The following is a 22,207-nucleotide window of genomic DNA, read 5'->3' as shown; positions in this document are numbered from 1 at the left end:
GAGAACAACAGGGTAGGATCTATGATGTCGGGGATAAGGCGGGCAAGCTCATAGCTTGGCTGGACAAAAAAGAAAGAGCCAGTCGAGTGGTCCCAGAAGTGTTGGGGGAGGACGGCTCGACTGTCACTGACCCGAAGGCCATAATCGAGATGTTCGCAGACTACTTTGAGGCCATTTACACCTCGGTCACTGACCAGTCTGAAACCGATTCCGGGGAGCTTTTGGCGGAGGTGAACCTCCTGTGTCTGTCGGAGGAAGACCGGGATGACCTGGATAGGGAAATTTCCGCAGACGAGATAGCCCTCGCCATTCGCTCCCTTAGGTCCGGCAAGCCACCCGGCCCCAATGGTATACCAGTGGAACTTTATAAGATTAAACCCGATGCCATCTCCCCGGCCCTGCGGAACATGTTTCTGGAGGCGCGGGAGAAGGGCATGCTTCCCCACGACCAGAGACTGGCCACCATTGTGGTCATTCATAAGGAAGGGAAGCCCAGAGATCTGTGCCGGTCGTATCGTCCCATTTCTCTGTTGAATGCGGAGCCTAGGATCCTGGCTAAATTGCTGTCCAACAGTTTGATTGGCGCGATTGGCGACTTAGTGCACCCGGACCAGTCAGGCTTTATTCCACACCGCAACACTGCCCTTAACTTGCGGAGACTCCATGGAGCCCTTGCTAGGGCCCACACGCTCAGGGAACCAGCCGTCCTGGCGTCCCTGGATGCCACGATGGCGTTTGACTCCCTTGAATGGAACTACCTGTGGGCAGTGTTAGCGAAGTTAGGCTTTGGTTCGGAATTGGTTGGGTGGGTTAAGCTTTTATATGCCGGCCCGCTGGCCAACGTAACGGTCAATGGTCGTGTCTCCGCGTCCTTTGTTCTCCACAGAGGCATCAGGCAGGGTTGCCCCCTGTCACCCCTGTTATTTGCATTGGCACTTGAACCGTTGGCCGCGTGGCTACGGCACCACCCAGACATAAACGGGATACGGTGGTCCCCTGGATTCGAAGACCGAGTGTCGTTATACGCTGACGACATTTTGTTGTATCTCACCTCTCCTTGCAAGTCGCTTATTGTGGTGTGTGATGTGCTTCGTCTCTTTGGCCGGCATTCCGGCCTGGTTATTAACTGGTCGAAGTCACACCTGTACGTGCTGAGAGGAGGAACGCCTCGACTCCCAAGGGACTGTGGCATACAGGTCGCGAGGCAGGGTTTTAAATACTTGGGGATCTACATTTAATCGGACCCCAAGTTGCGCTATATGAATAACTTGTTTCCCCCCCTCGTCCGTCTCCGATGTGACGTAGAGGGCTGGCGTACTCCCGCTCTCCCTCCCGGGGCGAGCGGCATTGTTTAAAATGATGTCCCTGCCCAGATTCCTGTACGCTCTACAAAATACCCAAGATCCGGTCCCAGCCAGTTATTTTAGGGAGATCGAGGGCCTGCAACGTGCCCTGCTCTGGGACGGTAGGCCACGCATAGCCATTACGAAGCTTATGCTCCCGTGGTACGATGGAGGTATTGCATTGCTCGACATCCGGAGATATTATTGGGTCTCCCAGTTGGCGGCCCTTAATCACGGTCTCTACGGTCCAGCAGAAAGCCCAGGCTATGCCATGGATCGGTGGCTCCTGGACGATGGGAAGTATCACAGGGCGTTGTACTCGAGATCTCTGGATGGTCGAATGTCGGGGCCAACGAAGACAGCGGTGCACATATGGAGGGCGATCACGAAGTCACAGGGGTGGAAGGATAGACTCACGATGGCAACCCCTCTCTATGACTCTGAAATACTGGGTAAACTGTGGCACACTAAGGGATTCGACAAGTTGGACATGATAGGTATCTCCAAGGTGGAAGATATGATAGTGAGAGGGGAGATAAAATCATTTGCTTTATTACAGACGGAGTTCCAGCTGGGCGGAACGGAATATTTCCGGTACGCCCAACTCCGTCATGCACTACTGGCAGTTATGCCGGAGGGTGAGAAGATCCCTGAATACTCCCCCTTGGAAGATAGGGTGCTGGACGGCCATATGCCTGATAGCGCTATTTCCCTGATTTATAAAAAAACTGATCAATGTCCGTACTGACCTCCTCCTGGGGGTGAGAGACCAGTGGGTGAGGGATGGGATAGAGCTTGATGACGAGGACTGGCAATGTGCGGTGTCCTCCCCCAAGGAAGTTGCTATCCCTGCTAGGCTGCGGTTGGTACAATTGAAAATTCTCCATAGAGTTTACGTCACGGGTCCCAGATTGGTACACATGGGTCATTCAGTGGATGGACTTTGTAGGCGTGGATGTGGCGCCATAGCCACCTTCTTGCACATTATCTGGGAGTGTAGTGCAATAGCCTCCTACTGGAGGCGGTTGCACATGATCATGAGTGAGGTGACCGGGGTAGAGGTTCAGGCGGAGGCGCGGCGCTGCCTCCTGAACGTCTGGGGCCCTACCGATTACAACAATGCGCAAACCCAATGGGTTACCCTGGGAAATATGGTTGCGAAACGGGACATTGCTCAGCTGTGGGGCGCCGCAACAGCCCCAAAGGTGGTACAGTGGAAGGCCAACATGGATTGGTGTATGCTCCGAGAGAAGACGGCGTACGTGGCTAGGGGCAAACCCAAAAAATGGCAGAAGATATGGGGGGCCTGGAATGAGTATAGGGGTGACATCTGCATACCACCTGACACCGCCCCACTGGAAGAATGTATGACCCCATAACCTATAACCCCAACACACGTTTAGAATTGCATAGCCATCCTGTGTTTCCCCTCCCCCTATGGTCCTACACATGAGTACTGTTTATTATTATTATTGTGGCTACTGGGCCTAGCCGAATCCGGGATCGGGCTCTGCTGCACAACTGTTTAATTGCCTTGTTTCTTAGAACTAGTTCTGGTGCTTCCTTTCTTATTCTTGTTACTTTTTAAAAAAAACAAAAATTCAACCTTGATACGTACTGGTAACTTGCTTCTTGTACACTGGCCTTCTGGTTAACAATATGCTGCCTAGCCTCCGGGATGTATGGCTAAATAGCTGTGTGCACTGATTTGAAAATAAAGGTTTAAAAATTTTTAAAAAGTCAGTTGGATTCACTATCGCTTTCTCCTGGTAATGCTTTGGTGCAGCATGTCGGCGATTTGTTAATTGCTACTGATATGGAACAAGGTTGCTGTTGCATTTGGCAAATCATGGACATATGGTCTCTTTTTTAAAATTTCAATATTGTTGACAGGAGGTCACCTACTTAGGTCACCTACTGTCGAAGGAGGGTAGGAGGTTGACACCTGAGCACATCAGTACCATTAATAAAATGCCCATTCCACAAACTCCAAAAGTTATACGTACTTTCATTGGTATTACTTGCTACTGTCACCAGTGATCCAAAATTATTCATTACTAATCAAACCTTTGCTTGCATTAACAATGAAAGCAGTGCATGAGCCTTTGACTTTGACGCCTGAATGTCAGCAGTCTTTTGAGCAATTAAAAAATGTGCTTTGTTCGGCTCTGGTGCTTGGCACACCTAACTATAGAAAACCGCCTTGCTCTTATTTTTTTGCTGTGCTTGACCCTGTCGTGAATTGTCTGAGAGCGGTTGCGGTGTGGCCAGTTCAATCAAGCAATCGGCTGGACTCGTACTTGATACAGACCTCACAGTTATGGTACCCTATGCTGTTGATACACTTTTGAATAAGACAAAGACACATCACCTCACCATTGCATGTCTTAATGGTTATGTATTGACATTGTTTGCTAAACATATTACGATCAAAAGGTGTGCCACTCTGAATCCAGCCACATTACTACCCCTCCCTTCTGAGAATAATGCAGTTGACAAACATGACTGCATTTTCCAGGCAGAAGAAGAGACGAAGGGACAGGTAGACCTGACTGATGTTCCCTTATCTGACCCTCAAGGGGAACTATATGTCGATGGCTCCTTTTTTAAATTACCAGATGGCACTACCACTGCAGCTTATGCTATCACTACATTGCAGACGGTGGTAGAGATCACAGGTCCCCTATCAGTCGGCTCAAGTTGCTGAGCGTGCTGCCCTCATCCGAGCTTGTGAATTGAGTGAAGGAATGATTGTCAATATTTATACTGACAGCCAGTACACATTTGGGGTCGCACATAATTTTGGGTGACTGTGGGCGGAGAGAGGGTTTCTTACCTCTCAAGGTACTAAAATCCAACATGGGCACCTTATATCGCAGCTTTTGTCTGCTTTAACACTCCCCACGAAATTAGCAATAATTAAGTGCAGTGCTCATAGGAAGGTTACTGATGACGTGGGTAGAGGAAATGCATTTGCAGATCGGATGGCCAAGGAGAAGCCGCAAAGTAAAATGAAAAGCATGTTGGTTGCAGGTCCAGCTAGGTGGGTTCCTGAAGTGGCTATGTTTGAAAACACTGTTGAAAGTGTGAAGGAGATACAAAGTGAAGCCACAATAGAGGAATTAGCAAAATGGCAGGAGAGTACAGCACAGTTAAATGAGGAAGGATGTTGGATTGATAAATATGGAGAACAGAAATGGATGTTGCCAGATGCATATGTGTTTACCATGGCCCATGGTCTAGCCCATATCAGTGCGAGAGGCATTTGTAAATTGTTAGCCCCAGTATGGCATAATAACTTCTCTAAGGCAGCTGCACATTTGGTGAAACAATGTATGGTCTATATGATACATAATCCTGGGAAGGGTACCCTATACTACCTGGTAATTTTGCACTACCTTCTTTTCCGTTTGATGTCCTCCAAATGGACTACATTGAATTACAGAGATGCAATAACCTTAAGTATGTTTTAGTGGTCATATGCGCCATCAGCAAATGGGTTGAGGCATACCCTACTAAAGACAATATGGCCATTACAACTGCAAAAATACGGCTTAAAGAGTACTTTCTTCGATTCAGCTTGCCACGAATTATCTGGAGTGACAACGGGAGTCATTTTAATGGGAAAATGATTAAATTAATTTGTGACAGTTTAATTATTAGACAGCAATTTCATGCTGCCAATCATCCGCAGTCAGCGGGTTTGGTTGAGAAGTACAAAGGTCCTCTCAAACTGAAATTGGCAAAATTCCAGGAGACAGCAGGGTTGAAATGGTCAGATGCTCTACCGCTAGCTCTATTGTCAACTAGAACAACGGCTCAGTCTAGAACAGGCTTGTCACCTTATGAAGAAGTGATCAGACGTCTGGCGTCCTCGTAAATACTCTGATATTGAATTTCCTGCATTGCTTGATTATCTTGGACAATTGACAGAAAGTTTACGTTCTACTCATCAACAGGTACGAGAATCCCTACCTCCTGTACCAGAGGGGTTCAGCCACAACATTCAGCCTGAGGACTATATCCTGGTGCAGAATTTTCAGAGGAAGAAAAGTCTGGAGCACCACTGAAAGGTCCTGAGCAAGTTCTGTTGGTGATGGACGGCTGTAAAGGTTGCTGGTCGAAAGAACTGGCTGCACGCCACCCACTGCCGGAGGATTCCTTTACCGTTGCCATACGACCCGTTGGTCAAAGAGGGTATCAACAACGTCGAATGTGAGCATGTGCCCAGGTCTGTTCCCTTTAGTGATGCCAAGTTGACCTGGTCAAAGATAGATAAGGAAAATGAAGTTTTGAATGAGGGCGTACCAACAAGCTATCGAAGAGCCTTTGTTCATTGATCACACAGTGCCTGGGGCTGCCAGGTACAATTTGCGCCCTCAGCCGAGGGCTACTGAGTCCAAGGAGAAAAAAGATTACGGATGGACTGTACAAGATAGGTAGTGCCGAGTAACAGTACCAACAAAATAATTGAAAAGAGTGGAAATTCTGTGTTTACTTTGCCTTTGTTGTTTGAACATTAGTCTGGGAAAACAGAAGTATACTTTGAAGGTATGCCACCTTTATTGGCGTGGGATAGATTAGAAGAGCTTAGGACAGAGCAAGTTCCACTGCCGGTGCTCAAAAGCGCCAACTTATTGATGGACAATAGGAGTCTGTACCAGTGAGGCTCTGACAGACACTGGGAACATTATATTTTCTTGAATTTTCTTTCTTTGAATTCACAACGCATCCTTTTGGCAGAAAGGTCGCTGAGGAGGAGCAGCCAATGGTTATTGTACAGCATAATAGGATGTGGTCAAGGAAAAGCAATATAAAATGTGCTGGTCTTTTGATTCTGCTGATAATAGTACTGTGTGGGGTGTCATAAGTTTTGGAAGATGCTCAAAGCTTGTCTTTACTAACCCTGGGTGTAGGACTATACTACCCTCATGGAGCGTGCGTAGTTTGCGCTACTACGGGCTATGCAAATTGTACATAGCACAATGCAAAAATGCGTAGCATAGCGGGCTATTTTTGCTTGCCCGCAGTCCTCAACGTCAAGTTGGTGACCATGAGCGAGCAAAATCAACATCCCAGCGAGACTTTTTCCTCGTTCCCGATCAGCAACATCAAGCTGCCGATCGCGAACGTGGAAAATAAACCTCCTGGTGAGATTCTCAACGCGGGGAGGTCAGGTTTTTCATTGCGAGTGGTCGTGTATGCTCGTGACCGCTTGCGATGAGAAACTATCATTCCGCGTTGAGAAAACTGCAGCTTGAGGGAGGTCAGGTTTCTCACTGCGAGTGGTCGCGTATGCTCGCGACCGCTTGCGATGAGAAACTATCATTCTGCGTGGAGAAAGCTGCCGCTCGAGTACAAATCTACTCGAGCGGCAGAAAACGACTGGTTGCACTGTGCAAGATGCCGTTTGCAATGATTGCACAGTGCGGACAAGCATCTGGCACTGTGCAATCAGTGCGAACAGCATTTTCCCTACCGCACTAAGCAGTTCGCGTAGCTTGCATAGTCCAAAGTGCACTTCGCATAGCTACGTGTAGCACCACTACGCATACTACGCCCAGGGTTAGTCTTTACGCAGTAAGGGTAAGGTCATTTCCCCGAGACGACATAAAAGAACTGCTCCAAGTAATGTATTTTTGGAAACGCATAAAAGGTTCTTTGGCGAAGGGACCGCTTGCTACACCACTCAATCTGTTACTAGTGTGTGGACTGCATATCCCTTATCACTAGTAAATTACACATATACTCAACCACCCTAATTTACAGAACTGAAAGGAGTGTTTTGTTTTGGTTCTCCTGGGTCACGTCTATACCATAGAAAGCCACTGGGGGTGGGTTATCCGAGTTGTGATAACAATACATATTGTGATCATTTTTGTATAAAAAAAAAAGGTTACCTTGGTGGGTTGGCATTACAAGGAACTGATAGTCCACCAAGAAGCCAGTTACTACCCTCTGTGTTGCCCTATTGTGAATAGCACTGATACTTCACTGTAGATAAATTGCTAGGGAATAGTGTTGTACAACAATATGATCCCCTTAGTGAATAAAAAGGATCCAAGTTCTTTCGGAATGAACTCCAGGTATGCTTCAGTGGATTATGAGGGGCCGAATTACGCACATACTGAGTTTTTCTTCTTGTCTAATGGGACTTATTCCAATATCCACAATGATACAGATGATGTAGCTCTTGGATTGGTATTACCTTTCGGTGTGCCCTGTAAATATGCTAAGGCTAATATACATTGGGTTAAAAGGACCTTAATGAAAGAATTCTGTGAGGGAGTGACCGATATAGAGGTCAATAAATACAGTAATGGTATCACTTTTGGATACATAATTTCCTCTATTTTTACATTGGGTTGTACTTCCATGGCCATGGGTGGGAAAGCTAGAGAATACTTTGGAGACAAGCTGCAAATTCGATCTAACACTACAGTGTCAGCTTTGCACGACATCGCCATCCAGTTGGAAACTATGCAGATATATTCGGAACAGACTAGATATGCAGTGGATTTTATCCTAGCCAAGAGTGGTGGTGTATGTGCGGTAGTCGGCGATCAAAGTGTGGTCGGGATCAAGAATATGGAAAAGAATATCACCAAACACATTTTAAATATTCTTGAAAATGTCAAGGATTGGAGTTGGTCCCTTTTCGGTAGTTGGGGCTGGATCCTTGAAAAGGTGATTTATCTTATTGTGGTATTGATGCCCTGCTGTGTTCTTGTTCAGTGTATTCCCTTTTGCTGTTCCTATTGTACCACTGTTTTCACACCCAAAAAGATAATATCAATTCAATTCAATAAAGTTTTTATTTTGATTATTCATCATAAAAGACAGAATCATCCAAATTTAAAACATGAACTCCTTAACTTAAAATACATCATATAAATAGAAATGATAATAATCAAAGTCACTGCTCCAGATTATCATAGATTAATAAATAAATATATATACATATTAAAAACGGGATCTTAAATGGTAAATTTGATATATAGAAACAACATTACAGTCTTAGTTTCAACATCAGGTGCGTTAAAAGAAAACAAATTATCTGCCTTACGGTAACTGGAGAAATTCGGATCATAGCTCATGCTCCTACATAGTGGGGTCCATTTTTACACTATATACTACTTTACCCCCTTTTTGTTTCGAATGGCCCATGCCCAGCTCAAAAACGTTGTCACACCAATCACAGTGAGGGTAGTGGTGTTTGATTTTAAGATTCTTCTAGCTACTATCGCCGATCTTGTGATCATGGGCATGCATACTGGTTTGATCCATTTTATCCTAGGCAGATGGTAAGCAGGACAAGCAAATAGGAGGTGGACTATGCTCTCGCCGTGCTCCTGGCAAAATATACACTTGTCACATATGGCAGGATTCCATTTACTTGTGAAGCATCTTACTGGCAACGTGCCTATTCTGAACAGGTGGTAGAGCTTCCAATCATGAGGCTTAATGATGAGATCCCAGTATTGTTCCAAGGCAGCCTTGTCCTTAATATCAAGGAAGTCGACAGTGACTGCCTTATGTGGGAAGAGTATCTCTTAATTTTAACCATTTCCCAGTATGCTGCTCTATAAGTCTTCTTCGATGGAAATTCCATAACATCAGGATATTCCCAAAGGTTACTCAACCCCATTTCAAATAATAGGGACCTGATGTTATTCAGCCATGGGATCTTGGATAGTCGGCACAAGCTCCTCACTTCCAATAAGGCCTTGGCATACATGGACAGTTCCGGAGTGGTCCAGAGTTGCCTCCAAAATGCCGAAGGTCTATAACGCGCTGGATCCTCGATATTATCACAACTCAAGTCAAGGTAGAGGGGTAATAGAGGAGAGGATTGCGGAAGGCCAACTATTGATCTCCTGAACTTATTTTGGGCTATGATAAGTTGAGATACATTTTCAAAGCCCCATAATTCGGCACCATATAATATGGCTGGGCTAATTTTGGTTGCATATATTTTTAGTATGGGGGCAATAGGCTTGGTTTGGGAAAACCTGTGCTCCTTAATCAGGGCATCGGCTAACTGCGCATGTTTTAATATCAGCATCTTGACCTGGGGCTTCCAGCTTAATTTTCTGCTAAATATATTACCCAGGTAGGTAAACACGTCGGTCTGCTCCAATAGAGCACCGTCCATATATACTCTTGTTTTAATGGACTTAGATTTTGGAGCACCATGAACTTGGTCTTCCCTACGTTGGCCACTAGCTCATGTTTGCGGCAAAACACCTCAAAACGAGACAGTGCTGCCTGCCTTCGTCTTGGATAAGAGCAGGGTGACGTCCGCGAACATGAGCAGTGGTATTTTCAAACCAGCTAACATTGGTGCATCAGTTGGGTGACCTGAGAAGTACTGGACTACTCCGTTTACAAATAAAGAAAACAAAGTAGGTGCCAACACGCATCCTTGTCGAACCCCTTTGGGCACCATAAACCTCTCTGTGGTCTCTTCTGGTTTGCCCCAACGGACCTGCTCATAGGCAGATTCGTGAAGTTTAACCAAAAAAGCCACCAGACCTGGGGGCATCCCCATTTGCAATAAAGAATTCCACAATTTCGCACAAGGAACAAGATCAAAGGCAGATTTTAGGTCCACAAAGGCCGCAAAGAGCGGGCCCCCACCTATAACCACCACCTTCCAATAAATAAGAACAAACCTAAAGGCCTGATCGAGAGTGCTTGTATGCGACCAAAACCCTGCCTGTAGTGGTGTTAAAATGTCGGTTTCGGTCATCCAGCCCTGTATTCTCCCAAACACTAGTCTGGCTACGATCTTCTGAACTGAGTCTATTAGACTAATAGGTCTATAGTTCCCTGGTTCAGAACGGTCACCCTTCTTATAGATCAGCAATATTTCAGCACCAGACCAGGTTTCGGGAAGCGGGGCAAGATTTGCAATAGCATTTGCTCGGAGCTTTAAATATGGTACCCATAGTTCTTTATCCTGTATGAAAAAATCTGCAGGTATACAGTCTGGCATCGGGGCTCTACCACTCTGGTTTATTTTTAACACAGCCTCAACCTCAGTGCTGGTAAAATTCAATGGTTTGTTAGTTACGCCGAGAAGGGGGGGGCTCCTCATTGATATGTGTGGACTTAAACTGTGCCTCAAAATACATCATCCACTTTTCTGGGGCAACATGGTTACTCGGTGTCTGCGACTGCGTACCATTGCCCCATTTAACTAAGTGCCAGAATTGGGTCATATTCCTCCCATTACATGCCAGTAACAAGTTCTGCCATCTTTCTTCCTCCCACTCTCTCTTTGCCTGCTTCTGTACTGCCTTATAATTTGCTCTAGTCTTTTTAATATTATCCTGTACCCTTGCACTAATAGCCTTCGCAAGGACTTTGTAGGCCTTCCTGCATGCATTATTATACCAAGAACTTGGCTTTGAAGATCTCTGCTTACTATATATCAATTCATGACACAAATGCCACTATAATGCTTCAGAAAGATGTTGATAATTTGATGAACACAGATGAAGGTTTATTTCAGAATTCATCCCTCCTTGCTGTTTCACTACCTGATGTTGATGACATGGAATGTTCCTAATTGTACCCCAATTTGATATTATGTTTCTTTCTGTTATAGTTGAAAATGCTTTAGCTCATGCTAAAAGGAGGGTCTGTTAGAATAGACCTGAGGTTGCTTACGCAGTGCCCTATATAAATTAGCATTTGTTGCACCATTTTCTGTTTAGAAGCCATTTTGAATGATGATTGAAACAAATCCCTTAACGTTTCTGAGAAAAGGCCTCTGTTTAGTTTTGTTTCTGAAATATTGAAGGTTTGCCTCAGTAATTAATAGACTGTTCATATTAGGGCATACCTTTCTCACTAGATAGAGGCCCTCTCCCACTTGTCTGGTGGCGGGCGCACAGTGAAACGACCTTGGGCTGTGTTAGGTTATGTGAGATACCAGACTTGAAATATATTTTTTCTGTATTTCATTGCCCAGATGAATCTGCCTGGAAAATTCACTGTAGGCGTGTGTTTGCCCAACTAGGAAACATACATAATGTATCTCTATGCTTGTGATTTCAGTTCCCCTCTGTACCACTCTTCGAGACTACGCAGATGGGGCTCCACTCTGAGTGCATCTGAATAAAACTATTATTGGTATATTCTCCACTGTTCTTCCGACTCTTCTTTTGGTATTGAAGGCAAAGAGGTGGTCCGAGGAGACCTGGGTGGCCCCTAGCGGGTCACTTCTTTCACACTTACTGTACCCCAAAAGGTATAGAGTTGCAAACCCATTATGAGGATGCTGCCTTCAAATTGACAAGACAAGTTCCAGATATTGAAATATACCCCTTGAGGACAAATGATGATTTACCACCAGATCTTAAAGCTACTGTGAAGCTAGAAGTCTGAGACTTTTAGTAAAGGACATTGGTCTCATCAAAGAGTTGAATCTGTCCGCATTAATATAAAACCCAATGTTGAGTACCCAAGTACCCTGCAGTATAATTTAACTCCTGAAATGATTGCTAGGATTACTCCAGTTATTGGTCCAATGATACAAGGTATTTTGAAGGATATAATGGGGAGTTCATGTAATTTACCCATTATGGGCTTACATCAGCCTAGCAGTAAGTACTGCAAAGCCCAGGACTTGAGAAACATAAACACCATAGTTGTTCTGTGTTACCGGATCCAGCTGCGATTATATTTCAAATTCCATGTGAAGCTGAGTGGTTCACCGTCATTGACTTACGTCTGGACTTTCTCTCTATACCCCTGCATGAGGACAGCCAGTTACTATTCGCATTTTGGTTCCAGCACTGTGCTTTGGCATGCTGCCGAGTCCCACAGGGATATACGGCGTGCCCGCAATTTTGAATTTGATCCTCAAAAAGAATCTTGAGTCTTTGATTTCGCTCTGCAACTCAGTTCCAGTGCAGTACATCAACGACCTACTGGTTGGGTAAGATACGCAGGAAGCTTGCAAACAGGATACTATGGCTCTGTTGAACCACCAGGCTTAGAATAGACATAAAATGTCCTGAGTAAGTTACAGAATTGAGAGAAAGAAGTCCTGTATCTCGGACATCACATTGAGGAGGGAACGAGGAAGGTGTCACAAGAAAGAATCTCTGTAATTCTGAAAATGAATCCGCCAACTACTAAGATGGAAGTCAGGATGTTTTTGGGAATGGTGGGCTACTGTCACCAGTAGATTCCAACTTTTCCCTAGTGGCCAAACTTTTACACAGGCTGATACACAAGGATGCGTCTGATCAGGTACCCTGGGATAATGACTGTTTTATTGCATTCCTGGAGCTGAGAGAAAGTCTTTGTCGTGCTCCAGCGCTGGGAATGCCTGACTACAACAAATAATTTGCTCTTTTTTGGCAGTGTGAAGGAGGACTGCGCTCTCTTAGTGCTTACAAAGTTACATGGAAATGCTCAAGAGCCTGTGGCCTATTTTTCTGCTACCCTTGATCCGCAGCGCTACCTGGATGCCTTACAGCAGTGGAAGTGGCAGGTGACAGCATAGAGATATGTGAAAGTATTGTGATGGGTCATCCTCTTACTGCGTTTGTGCCCTATTCAGTAGAAGCATTATTGACTTATACCCATACCCAAGACCTGACTAACAGCCGCTTAAACAAATATGAGCACTTCATACTGGCAGTAGAAAACGTGAATTTGAAAAGATGTGCTAACTTGAACCCTGCTACACTTTTACCCCCACCTGAAGTTGAGGGTGATGAGGGGAGAAGCAGAGTATGACTGTCACGATGTCACTGAACTATGTGCCAAGCCAAGACCAGTTATTCAAGATGAGCCCTGCCTGAGTCTAATTCTTTACTGTTTCTTGATGGGTCCTGCCTACAAGAACATGAGGGAAATTTGAGAGCTGCCTGCACAGTTTGTACTGTCTCAGGTGTAATTAAAGCCTCCTGGCTTCTAGGAGTAACATCCGCACAAGTGGCTGAAGTGATCAAATGCTGAGTTTCTGCACAGCTGAAAGTGACGAGTTTCACTGATAGTCAGTATGACAGTTATGGTCACAAAGTGGATTTATGACTTGTCCAAGTTCCCCTGCACGGAATGGTGAGGATGTAGGAAGTCTGCTTGAAGAATTACAGTTGACTACCCAGATTGCGGTTGTGAATTGTTCTGCACACCGCAGTGGAGATGACAGTCGGTAACAGATACACTGACGAAGTTGCACAATACTGTACTTTTAACCTCAGATTCAGAATGATGGCTGAAGGACTGTCCCAGATATGCTGTGAGCCAACAAATGAACGTAGGGAAGACAACTGCAGTAACTGTGTGCAGTGTAGGGAGATCACAAGGTCCATTCAACAGGATGCAGGTGGAATTTATCAAAATGCCTGTGTGCAATTGGTTGAGATACATCCTGGTGATAGTGTGTATCTTCTACATTGGGTTGGAGCCTCCCTGACCAGAGAAATGACAGTCTCACAGTAGGTAAATTGTTGTTGAGGGAGCTCATGCCGAGAGGAGGTTTCTCGACTTCTCCGTAATCAGACAGAGGAACTCATTTCAGTAATGAGATCCTGAAAATGTAATGTGCAGCATTACAAGTGGAGCAAACACTACATTGCAGTTACCAACCTGCGAATGCAGGGGAATGACTCGTTCACTCCAAGGGATATACCTTTGGTTGTCCTTAAAGCTCCACAGGTCGTGCACGGATCCTGTATGGTGCACAGGCACAGACGATGCTTCAGACTGAGAGGGAGACGAAGTCGGGCCCAAACAAAGTCCAGCGAAGTCCAGAGTGTCCAGACGGTTGAAGTTCAGTGGTTTATGGTTCAGAATCTTGTCCACGTCAATCTAAGGTCCTACAGTCACAGGAGAGAGGTGGAAAGAGTCAGGGGACCCTCCCAGGGGAGGGTCTGGACAGTGGGTAGGGGACTCCAATGTCCTTTGTGCAGTTTCACGCCAGAGCGGGAGCCAATGGCTCCCAGGACTGGTTTGAACTGAACTATTCACAGGGACACCAAATGTGCCCCTCATGCAGACTTTCGGTCGCTGGCAAGCACACCCACCCAGCCCTAATACACTAACTCCTGTCTACGAGCTGGTCACACCTCCCTGTGACAGGATGCCTATTGTTCTGCATTCCCCTGCTCAAGCTTGGCTCAGCAGCAAGAGGGCAGAAATGTGTCTCTGGTCGGCAGCAACCATTTTGGTCTGTCCGGGACGACAAGGCTGTTACCAGGATCACCAGGGACCCAACAAAGCTTGCTTCTAAGGGGTGGAATCACGCCTGCCGCACGGGTCGTCAGTGAAGCAGTCATTTACGACATATAGAGTAGCATTATGCAACCGAGTGATGACCAACTCTAAAACAGCTGAAACAAACCCTATTGAGTCCCAATGTGCCAACACACCTCTTGCACAATTCCCCCAGTATCTCTTAATATAAACAGGAAATGTGTGATTAAAATTAACACTTACCCAGGAGAAAGCATGTGGATTAACATCAGCTCCACCCAGCAGGCATATCTGTTAGGAATTGCTGCTCCCATTAAATATGAGTTCCCACCTGGATGATAATGGGTTGTAAGAACTTTCAAAGCAAACAAAACACCTGCAAAGTTAGAATAAGTAGATTAAAAATGGGAACATCACAAAATAGTTACACTACTGAGTATTCTCATCTTCCTTTCTATGTTATTTATCATTCATTTAGCTGATTAGGTGAATTGGTCTACTCCTGGATCTGTGTGAAACTTGCAATTCAGAGTTTACATTTTTGCAGAGCCCATTCAGTGTTATCACTTTCTGGGGTAATAATACTTCATATATATGTTTTACCGGCTCCATTATTTAAAATTCTGCTGTGTCTACAGGAATCATAACAGCTCGTTGGGTTGGAATTGATTAGATTTTATTGTTAATTTACCAGTGCATCCAATGTAGGGGACAGTCAACACGTTTCGACGCTTGCCATCCACAGGGCCATAGAATCTTGGCGTCTAGATTGTCTTTTTTCAAGTGCCGGGGACCTAAGTCCATCACTAATTTTTACATCTGTTAAAAACAACTAGACTGCACATTGTTATGTCTCTATTTTTGTCAAGTAAAATCTACCATTTTTGCATTTATATTTAATGTAAAGTACATTAATTTACAGTACATTACTTGACTTAATCTTCACAGGCTGTGCAGAAAGTTAGCAAGGGCAACCAAATATTACTTATTTCTTTTTGAAATTATTTCATCTCTGTCTCAAATTCAAATCATAGTAAAGTACTGTTCATGATAAAGACATTCTAATACAATGCAGCTGTACATGTTTTCATTCATGTTTAGCAACTTGCAGTAAAGTGCTTCTCATGTAAGGAGAAAGGAAGGGGGGGAAGAGGAAAAAATGGAAAAAGAGGGAGGAAAAGGGGCGGGATGATAGTGAAAAGGTGCAATCAGAATAATTCATAGATCTAATTTAGAAAAGCAGCAATTATAATTTAAAGTAAAGTGCAAATGCATTAGCATTTAAGTTGTGCAATCTTTAAGCAATAAAGCAGCATATAGTACACAGTGAGAGTACTCAAACAATAATTCATATGTCTAATATAAGTAGCAATATGTCCTGATATAAAGTGCTAGTGCATTAGTAACTTATCTAAAGCAATTTTTAGACAACAACTCAGCCTACTATATTATAAAGTGCAAGTTTCCAAATACAATTAATATTTATTCTTAAGGAATCTAGAATCATGTCCTGATTTGCACATGCATCAACATATTTTAGATCATATATGAATAATAAGATCTTCCTCCTAAAATCATCCAAGATTAAAAAAAAAAAAGAAACCTATATATATTTTTTCAAAAGACCCGCTTTGAACCAATACATATCATGAACACTCTGGTATGAGGCCTATACACATCCTCTGGATGGAATCCTGGAATTTTGAACATGTTCAGTATTCTAACAATTACAGCTGTGAACAGTATTAGAGGTGTATATGTAATTCCGCATCCAAATTGTGTATCATGGGTGCATCTGTTCCAATTAAAATTATCAATCTCAACTCCATTCTTCTCGGCAATAGCTGTTGTCTCCACCTCTTCATTTTTCTTTATATTCTTGATCCCAAAGTACTGCAATTCTTTAACACCACCTTGATGTTCTTCCCAGAAATGCTTTGCACTTGGATATCAATGGTCTCTGTTTTTTACTGCTCAAAGATGTTCTAAAATTTTAAGTCTGACTTTGTTTATAGTGCTACCAACATAATACTTCTTACAAGGGTACACTAAAGCGTACACTACAAAGTCTGTGTTAAAGGTAATGTGTTCTTTTAGTTTTTCAATGTTTCCATTATTCAGTTTGTAATCCTTTTGATTTGTTCCATGTTCAAAGGTCTTGCATTTAGAACATTTCCAGAAACTGGGCAGACTTAGCCGATTAATATTTCTCCCTGCCTGTTTCAGTGGAGTAGTGACTTTTTGTTAAGATATCTCCTAATGAGGCAACTTTTCTATATGTGATGTTTGGATGATCCAACAGAACTGTGTTAAGTGTCTAATTGGGTTGTGGCATCCTCCAGTTTCTTTGAATTATTTCTTTAGTTTCATTATGCTGCATGTTATACTCCATAACAAACCAAGTTGTTTCATCTCCCTGTCCCAGGAATTCTTTCTCTGGTATCAAAAGTTCACTTCTTGGTTTCTTCTGTGTTTTTTCCATGGCTTCTTGTATTACTGCCAGTGAATATCCCCTAGCTAGAAATCTATTTTTCATTTCAGATTTAAATCATCCTCAGAGCAATTCCTTCTAGCTCTTACCATTTCCCTGTAGGGGATACTCCATCTAAGATATTTCGAATGTCCACTGTTGCTAAGGAGAATACTGTTACATGATGTTTTCTTCCTAGGTATTTTTGTACAGATACACATATCTTTTATGTGGATCTCAATGTCTAAAAATGTGGTCTGTGCAGAGCTTGTGGTATGAGTAAAAGTTAGGATAAGATCATTTTTATTTAGGGATAAAATAAAATGTTAAACTCTATAATGTCCCTGTTAGACCTGGCATCATGGCACAGGTCTCCCTTCCTCTTTTTGCTTCTTATCTTTTATTTTGGCTGGATTTAGATGCTCTGGGCGCTGTGCCACTGCTAATCAGTGCCACAGCGCGAATGGTCCCTGTGTAAAGATGACTGTATGAATAGGGATAACGATAATTGGCTCATTTGGTTTACCTGTCAGTCCCTAGTATAAGTGCACTGTGTGTGCCCAGGGCTGGTAGACCCAATACTGCTGGTGGGCCTGCAGCGCTGATTTGCGCTGCCCACAGAAGCAGCTTTTAAAGTATGTTCCAGACCAGCCCTCTTACAGAGTCTACCAGCAGTCCAGAACTGCCTTTGTAACTGTGAGGTGCTCCCACTTCCCAGTGCCTGCACCTTCCCTTCGCACCATGTAAGACACCCCTATGGCAGGGTGCGTTGTCTGTGACAGGAAGAACATGCCTTCAAGCAATAGATCTTCATCAAAAGTGTCTCCTCTCAACACATGACAAAGGCCATCTCCAGGACCCAGTCTTCAGCAATTTAGACAATCTCAGTTCTGGGAATCCTATCCCCCTCCCTTAGTCGGACCATTTTTTAATTCCTTTATTTTGGGTCACGAGGATTGCCCCATGTGTTAAGAATCCAACGGTAACTTGGGGCAGGAAATGGTCCAGACTAACTTTGGCGGAAAAGAAGTTGGCCCTAGAGGCCTCAAAACCCCCAAAGGGAACTAACACTGATGAGGCAAATAACAACTTTAATAACTGGATACAGGACACTCTTGATAGAACTCTTCCTAAACCCGTTATTCAAAAACGAACTGGGAAAAACGCAGCCCCTTGGTTCTGTTCCAAACTTAGGGTTTTAAAACAATCCTGCCGGAAACTAGAAAGGGTCTGGAGACAGGATTCCACACAGCATAAGAAGGAAGCCTATAGGAGGGCCATCAGGCTATATAAAACTGAAATCAAAGTTGCACAAGCGCATTTCTATGAAATTAAAATCAGCACGGCCACCAATTCTCCCAAGGAGATTTTTCGGATAGCAAAATCTCTGATTACCCCGCCTCAAATACCTCCTTCGAGGGAAGGGGCTTTGACCCGCTGTAACAAACTAGCGATGTTCTTTCAACAAAAGATCCAAGCTATCTATACAGCCTTCTCCCTTAATCAGCCCGAGCCAGAGGAAACCGAGGCAACGGGTTCAGTCCTGGTTCCGGTGCTGGAACAATTTTGCCCTCTGGACGCAGATACATTAGATCAGGTTATTGGCAAGGTGTCTCCAGGCTCTCCGCCGGACCCTGCGCCGCCTCAACATCTCCGGCGGCTCTTGACTCCGTCCGTACAACAATCATCGAGGTATTGAACTCCTCTATTACAACTAGTACAGTCCCCTCCCAGTGGAAGTGCGCGATGGTCAGGGACCTATTGAAAAAGCCTAGTCTGGCTCAATTAAACCTTTCCAACTACCACCCAATCTCGCTCCTGCCCTGGTTGAGTAAACTGTTGGAGAAACACATTAATAATATCCTGGTCAACCATCTAGAATCCAACAACCTGCTGGATGCCACGCAGACCGGCTTCCGTCCTCACCACGGGACGGAGACTGCTCTGTTGATGGTAACAGAGGAGGCAAGGAAGTTGGTGGATGAGGGGGGAATGGCTGCCATCATTCTTTTAGACCTCAGTGCAGCGTTTGATACGGTCAATCACACCATCTTGGCCGACCGACTCAAGAGTGTCGGGGTAACAGGCGCTGGACTGGCATGGTTTTCATCCTTCCTCAGCGACAGCCACTTCCAGGTCTTCGAGGAAGATGTGGCCTCCTCCAGTATATCTCTGAGATGTGGGGTTCCACAGGGTTCGGCCTTAAGTCCGACGCTCTTTAATATTTACATGAGGCCGTTGGCAGGGATTATCCATCCGTTTGTTATTAAGATCGTCAGCTATGCAGACGACACCCAGTTAGTGATATCACTCCACCACAACAAGGGTTCGTCTAGCACCTTGGCTCCTTGCCTTGAAGCGGTGGCCAGATGGATGAAGCGCTCTTACCTCCGCCTCAACGGGGACAAGACAGAGATCATGCTGTTGGGGAATCCATCAACCACTGTCTTCGTCCCCATGTGGCCGTCATGTCTAGGTTCCATACCATCTCCAAAGCCACAAATAAAGAGCTTAGGCATTTGGCATGACAACTCCCTTAACTTTGGACACCAGGCCACCATGCTCTCATCAATCTGCTATGGATTGTTGAGAATGCTCCCTAAAATTATTCCCCTCCTTCCTTTTGAGGCTAGAGGGATAATGGTCCAAGCCCTCATATTGTCCCGGCTGGACTATGGAAATATTCTGTACTTGGGAGCCCCTTAAGCCGCAATAAACAAGTTACACGTAGTTCAGAACTGTGCAGCACGGATGATCCTGCAGATTCCACGGTGGCAATCAGCAAGGCCAGCACTGCTACAGTTACACTGGCTACCTATTGCTGCCAGGATACAATTCAAGGCTATGTGCTTGGCACATAAAGCCATGTGGAAGACCGGCCCATCCATCTTACACCCATTATTAACGCCCTACTTGCCGCCTAGGACTCTACGTTCTAGCTCTCTATATTTGGACACCACTAAGAAAATAAGGAAGGTGAGATGGAGAGGTCGCTCTTTCTCATTCACTGCTACTAAATTGTGGAACTCCCTTCCCCAAGCTATGCGGGGGAACAACAACTTGCTGACTTTTCGCAAGCTCTTAAAAACACACTTGTTTAGAATGTTTCCCTAGCGGTGTAGACTGACGTGATTCTGCTTCCTTTTCCGTAAGCGCTACGAGGCCTCCGGGTAGTTAGGTGCTATAGAAATACTCTTCATACTCGTACGTCTGTGCAGCATGTTCTAATAGCGAGTTACCCTCCATTTCACTGTTTACTATTGTGAGGCTATCCGCTCTCATAGGCCACAATGGTCAGGCAGAGTATTACATTCCATAATCCTACCTGCCCCCAGGAACCTGATAGGAAATTCGAATTTGATATGTTTAAGCTCAGGACATTGAGATACATCTTTTAGTAAGGATAATATGCATATTCCGTGTTCGAAAATGCCTCTTCTAGAAACAAGGTATTTTCTTGCCTAAGCTTTCCTGTAGTCTTTCCTAGTATGTGTATTGGCCGTCTGGTTTTGGAGCAGCAGGGCCAGCTGGGTCAGACCTGGCTGGAGAGAGAGATCAATATTCAGAGCATGGGGACGGGTGACTCTTTGATCTGAGCAGGGCCGTGTCTGGCAAGGTGAATGATGGCTCCACCTCCCACTGGGTGTCTGATAGCAGAGCCCCTGATTCTCAAAGGGCAGGATGTCGCCTTGTAAACCAAGTGCTCCCGGACCCCACCAAACTAGTTCTGGCTGGATTCAGTGATTTGTGACTTTAGGGAACAAAGACTTTTTAGGTATAAAATGCTGCGCTGAAAGCTTTTTCAAGTGTGTTCCCTCTGGATGTCAAGACGAAACTCTGTCCGAGTGAACAGAGGAAAGGACTTTGAAACTTTCACCAAGCTTGCTGAAGAAACTACCTGAGGGCCTGAATTGAGAGCGCCTCCTGCTGAAGTCTCACGGACATTAGACTTCACCCAGCCCCCGTCAAGTATTCCAGAGCCTCTGGTTCTACTGTGCGGAACGCGGACTGGTAACACTTGTTAAATATGTGTGGGCCGCCACAGCTAAGAGAGAGCTGCTGCGAGCCCGCCTTAATTTGAACCTTCGCTGAATCTGTGTGGGTCGCCGCAATTAAGAGAGAGCTGTAGCCGCTGAGTGCCCGGCGTTGTGCCAGCCTGGTCGAGATCATCTTTGTCCTGTGGGCCGCCGCAGCTAAGAGAGAGCTGCTTCCTCTGAGTGCCCGCACCTTTGCCAATTTTGCATCATCGTGATTCATCCTGTGGGCCGCCGCAACTAAGAGAGAGTTGCTGTCGCTGAGTACCCGTACCTTTGCCAACTTTGCATCATTGTGATTTGTCCTTTGGGCCGCCGCAGCTAAGATAAGAGAGTGCTGCTGCCACTGAGTGACCGCACCTTTGCCAATTTTGCATCATCGTGATTCATCCTGTGGGCCGCGGCAGCTAAGAAAGAGCTGCTGCCGCTGAGTGCCCGCACATTTGCCAACTTTGCATCATCGTGATCCGTCCTGTGGGCCGTCGCAGCTAAGAGAGAGCTGCTGCAGCTCAGTGCCCGCACCTTTGCCAACTTTGCATCATTGTGATTTGTCCTGAGGCCAACTAGATACCCCCATTTCTAACAGTCCCCCTCCCATATTATAAAAAGGTCATCAATTAATCTAGTCCATAGCTTTACTATTTCCAATGTTGCTTGATTTCTCTCTGTTCAAATAATTTCAAATTCCCGGTAGCCCATTTGCAGATTTGCGCATGTTGGAGTAAAAGAGGTCCCCATGGTTGTGCTCTGTTGCTGTAAATAATAACTTCCATTGAACATAAAGAGGTTATGTGTCAGACAGAAATTCAACATGTCAATCAGCAAATTTGAGTGCTCCAAATGATTAATCTATCACGTAGAAAATGTTTGACTGCTTTTATTCCATCCCTATGTTTAATAGAAGTATATAATGAAACCACATCAATTCTAGCCAATACGTACGGGTCCATCCAAGGTATGTTTTGGATTTTATTTTAAAAGTCCATGGAGTCCCATAAATAGGATGATAGGGCTGTCACATATAGTGTACCTTGAGGTGTTCTCCAAAAGTGAATCAACCGAGCTGACTATAAGATGTTCTGGTGGATATGTCAAGCTTTCATGTATTTTAGATAGGAAGTGAATTGTAGGAGTTGTTGGGC

The 22,207-nt window shown here is 44.8% G+C and overlaps 1 protein-coding gene across 4 annotated transcripts in view; it reads right to left on the bottom strand.

Moving 5' to 3' along the window:
- RHBDD1 (rhomboid domain containing 1) overlaps positions 1–22,207 on the bottom strand; it is a 420,273-nt gene that overhangs the window by 265,017 nt on the left and 133,049 nt on the right. For all 4 annotated transcript variants that reach the window (XR_015300952.1, XM_086943885.1, XM_086943884.1 and 1 more), the window contains exon 3: positions 14,805–14,937. Coding sequence is in view for 3 of the 4 variants with exons in the window: in XM_086943885.1 (XP_086800011.1) it covers positions 14,805–14,937 (133 nt within the window). In the remaining variant the exon portion in view is untranslated. The remainder of the gene's footprint in view (positions 1–14,804; positions 14,938–22,207) is intronic.

The sequence above is a fragment of the Lissotriton vulgaris genome, chromosome 11, assembly GCF_964263255.1.
Source record: "Lissotriton vulgaris chromosome 11, aLisVul1.2, whole genome shotgun sequence".
In the NCBI taxonomy this organism is placed as follows: Eukaryota; Metazoa; Chordata; class Amphibia; order Caudata; family Salamandridae; genus Lissotriton; species Lissotriton vulgaris.
The sequence above is the reverse complement of the archived record's forward strand: the minus strand, read 5'-3'. Positions and strand labels throughout refer to the sequence as shown.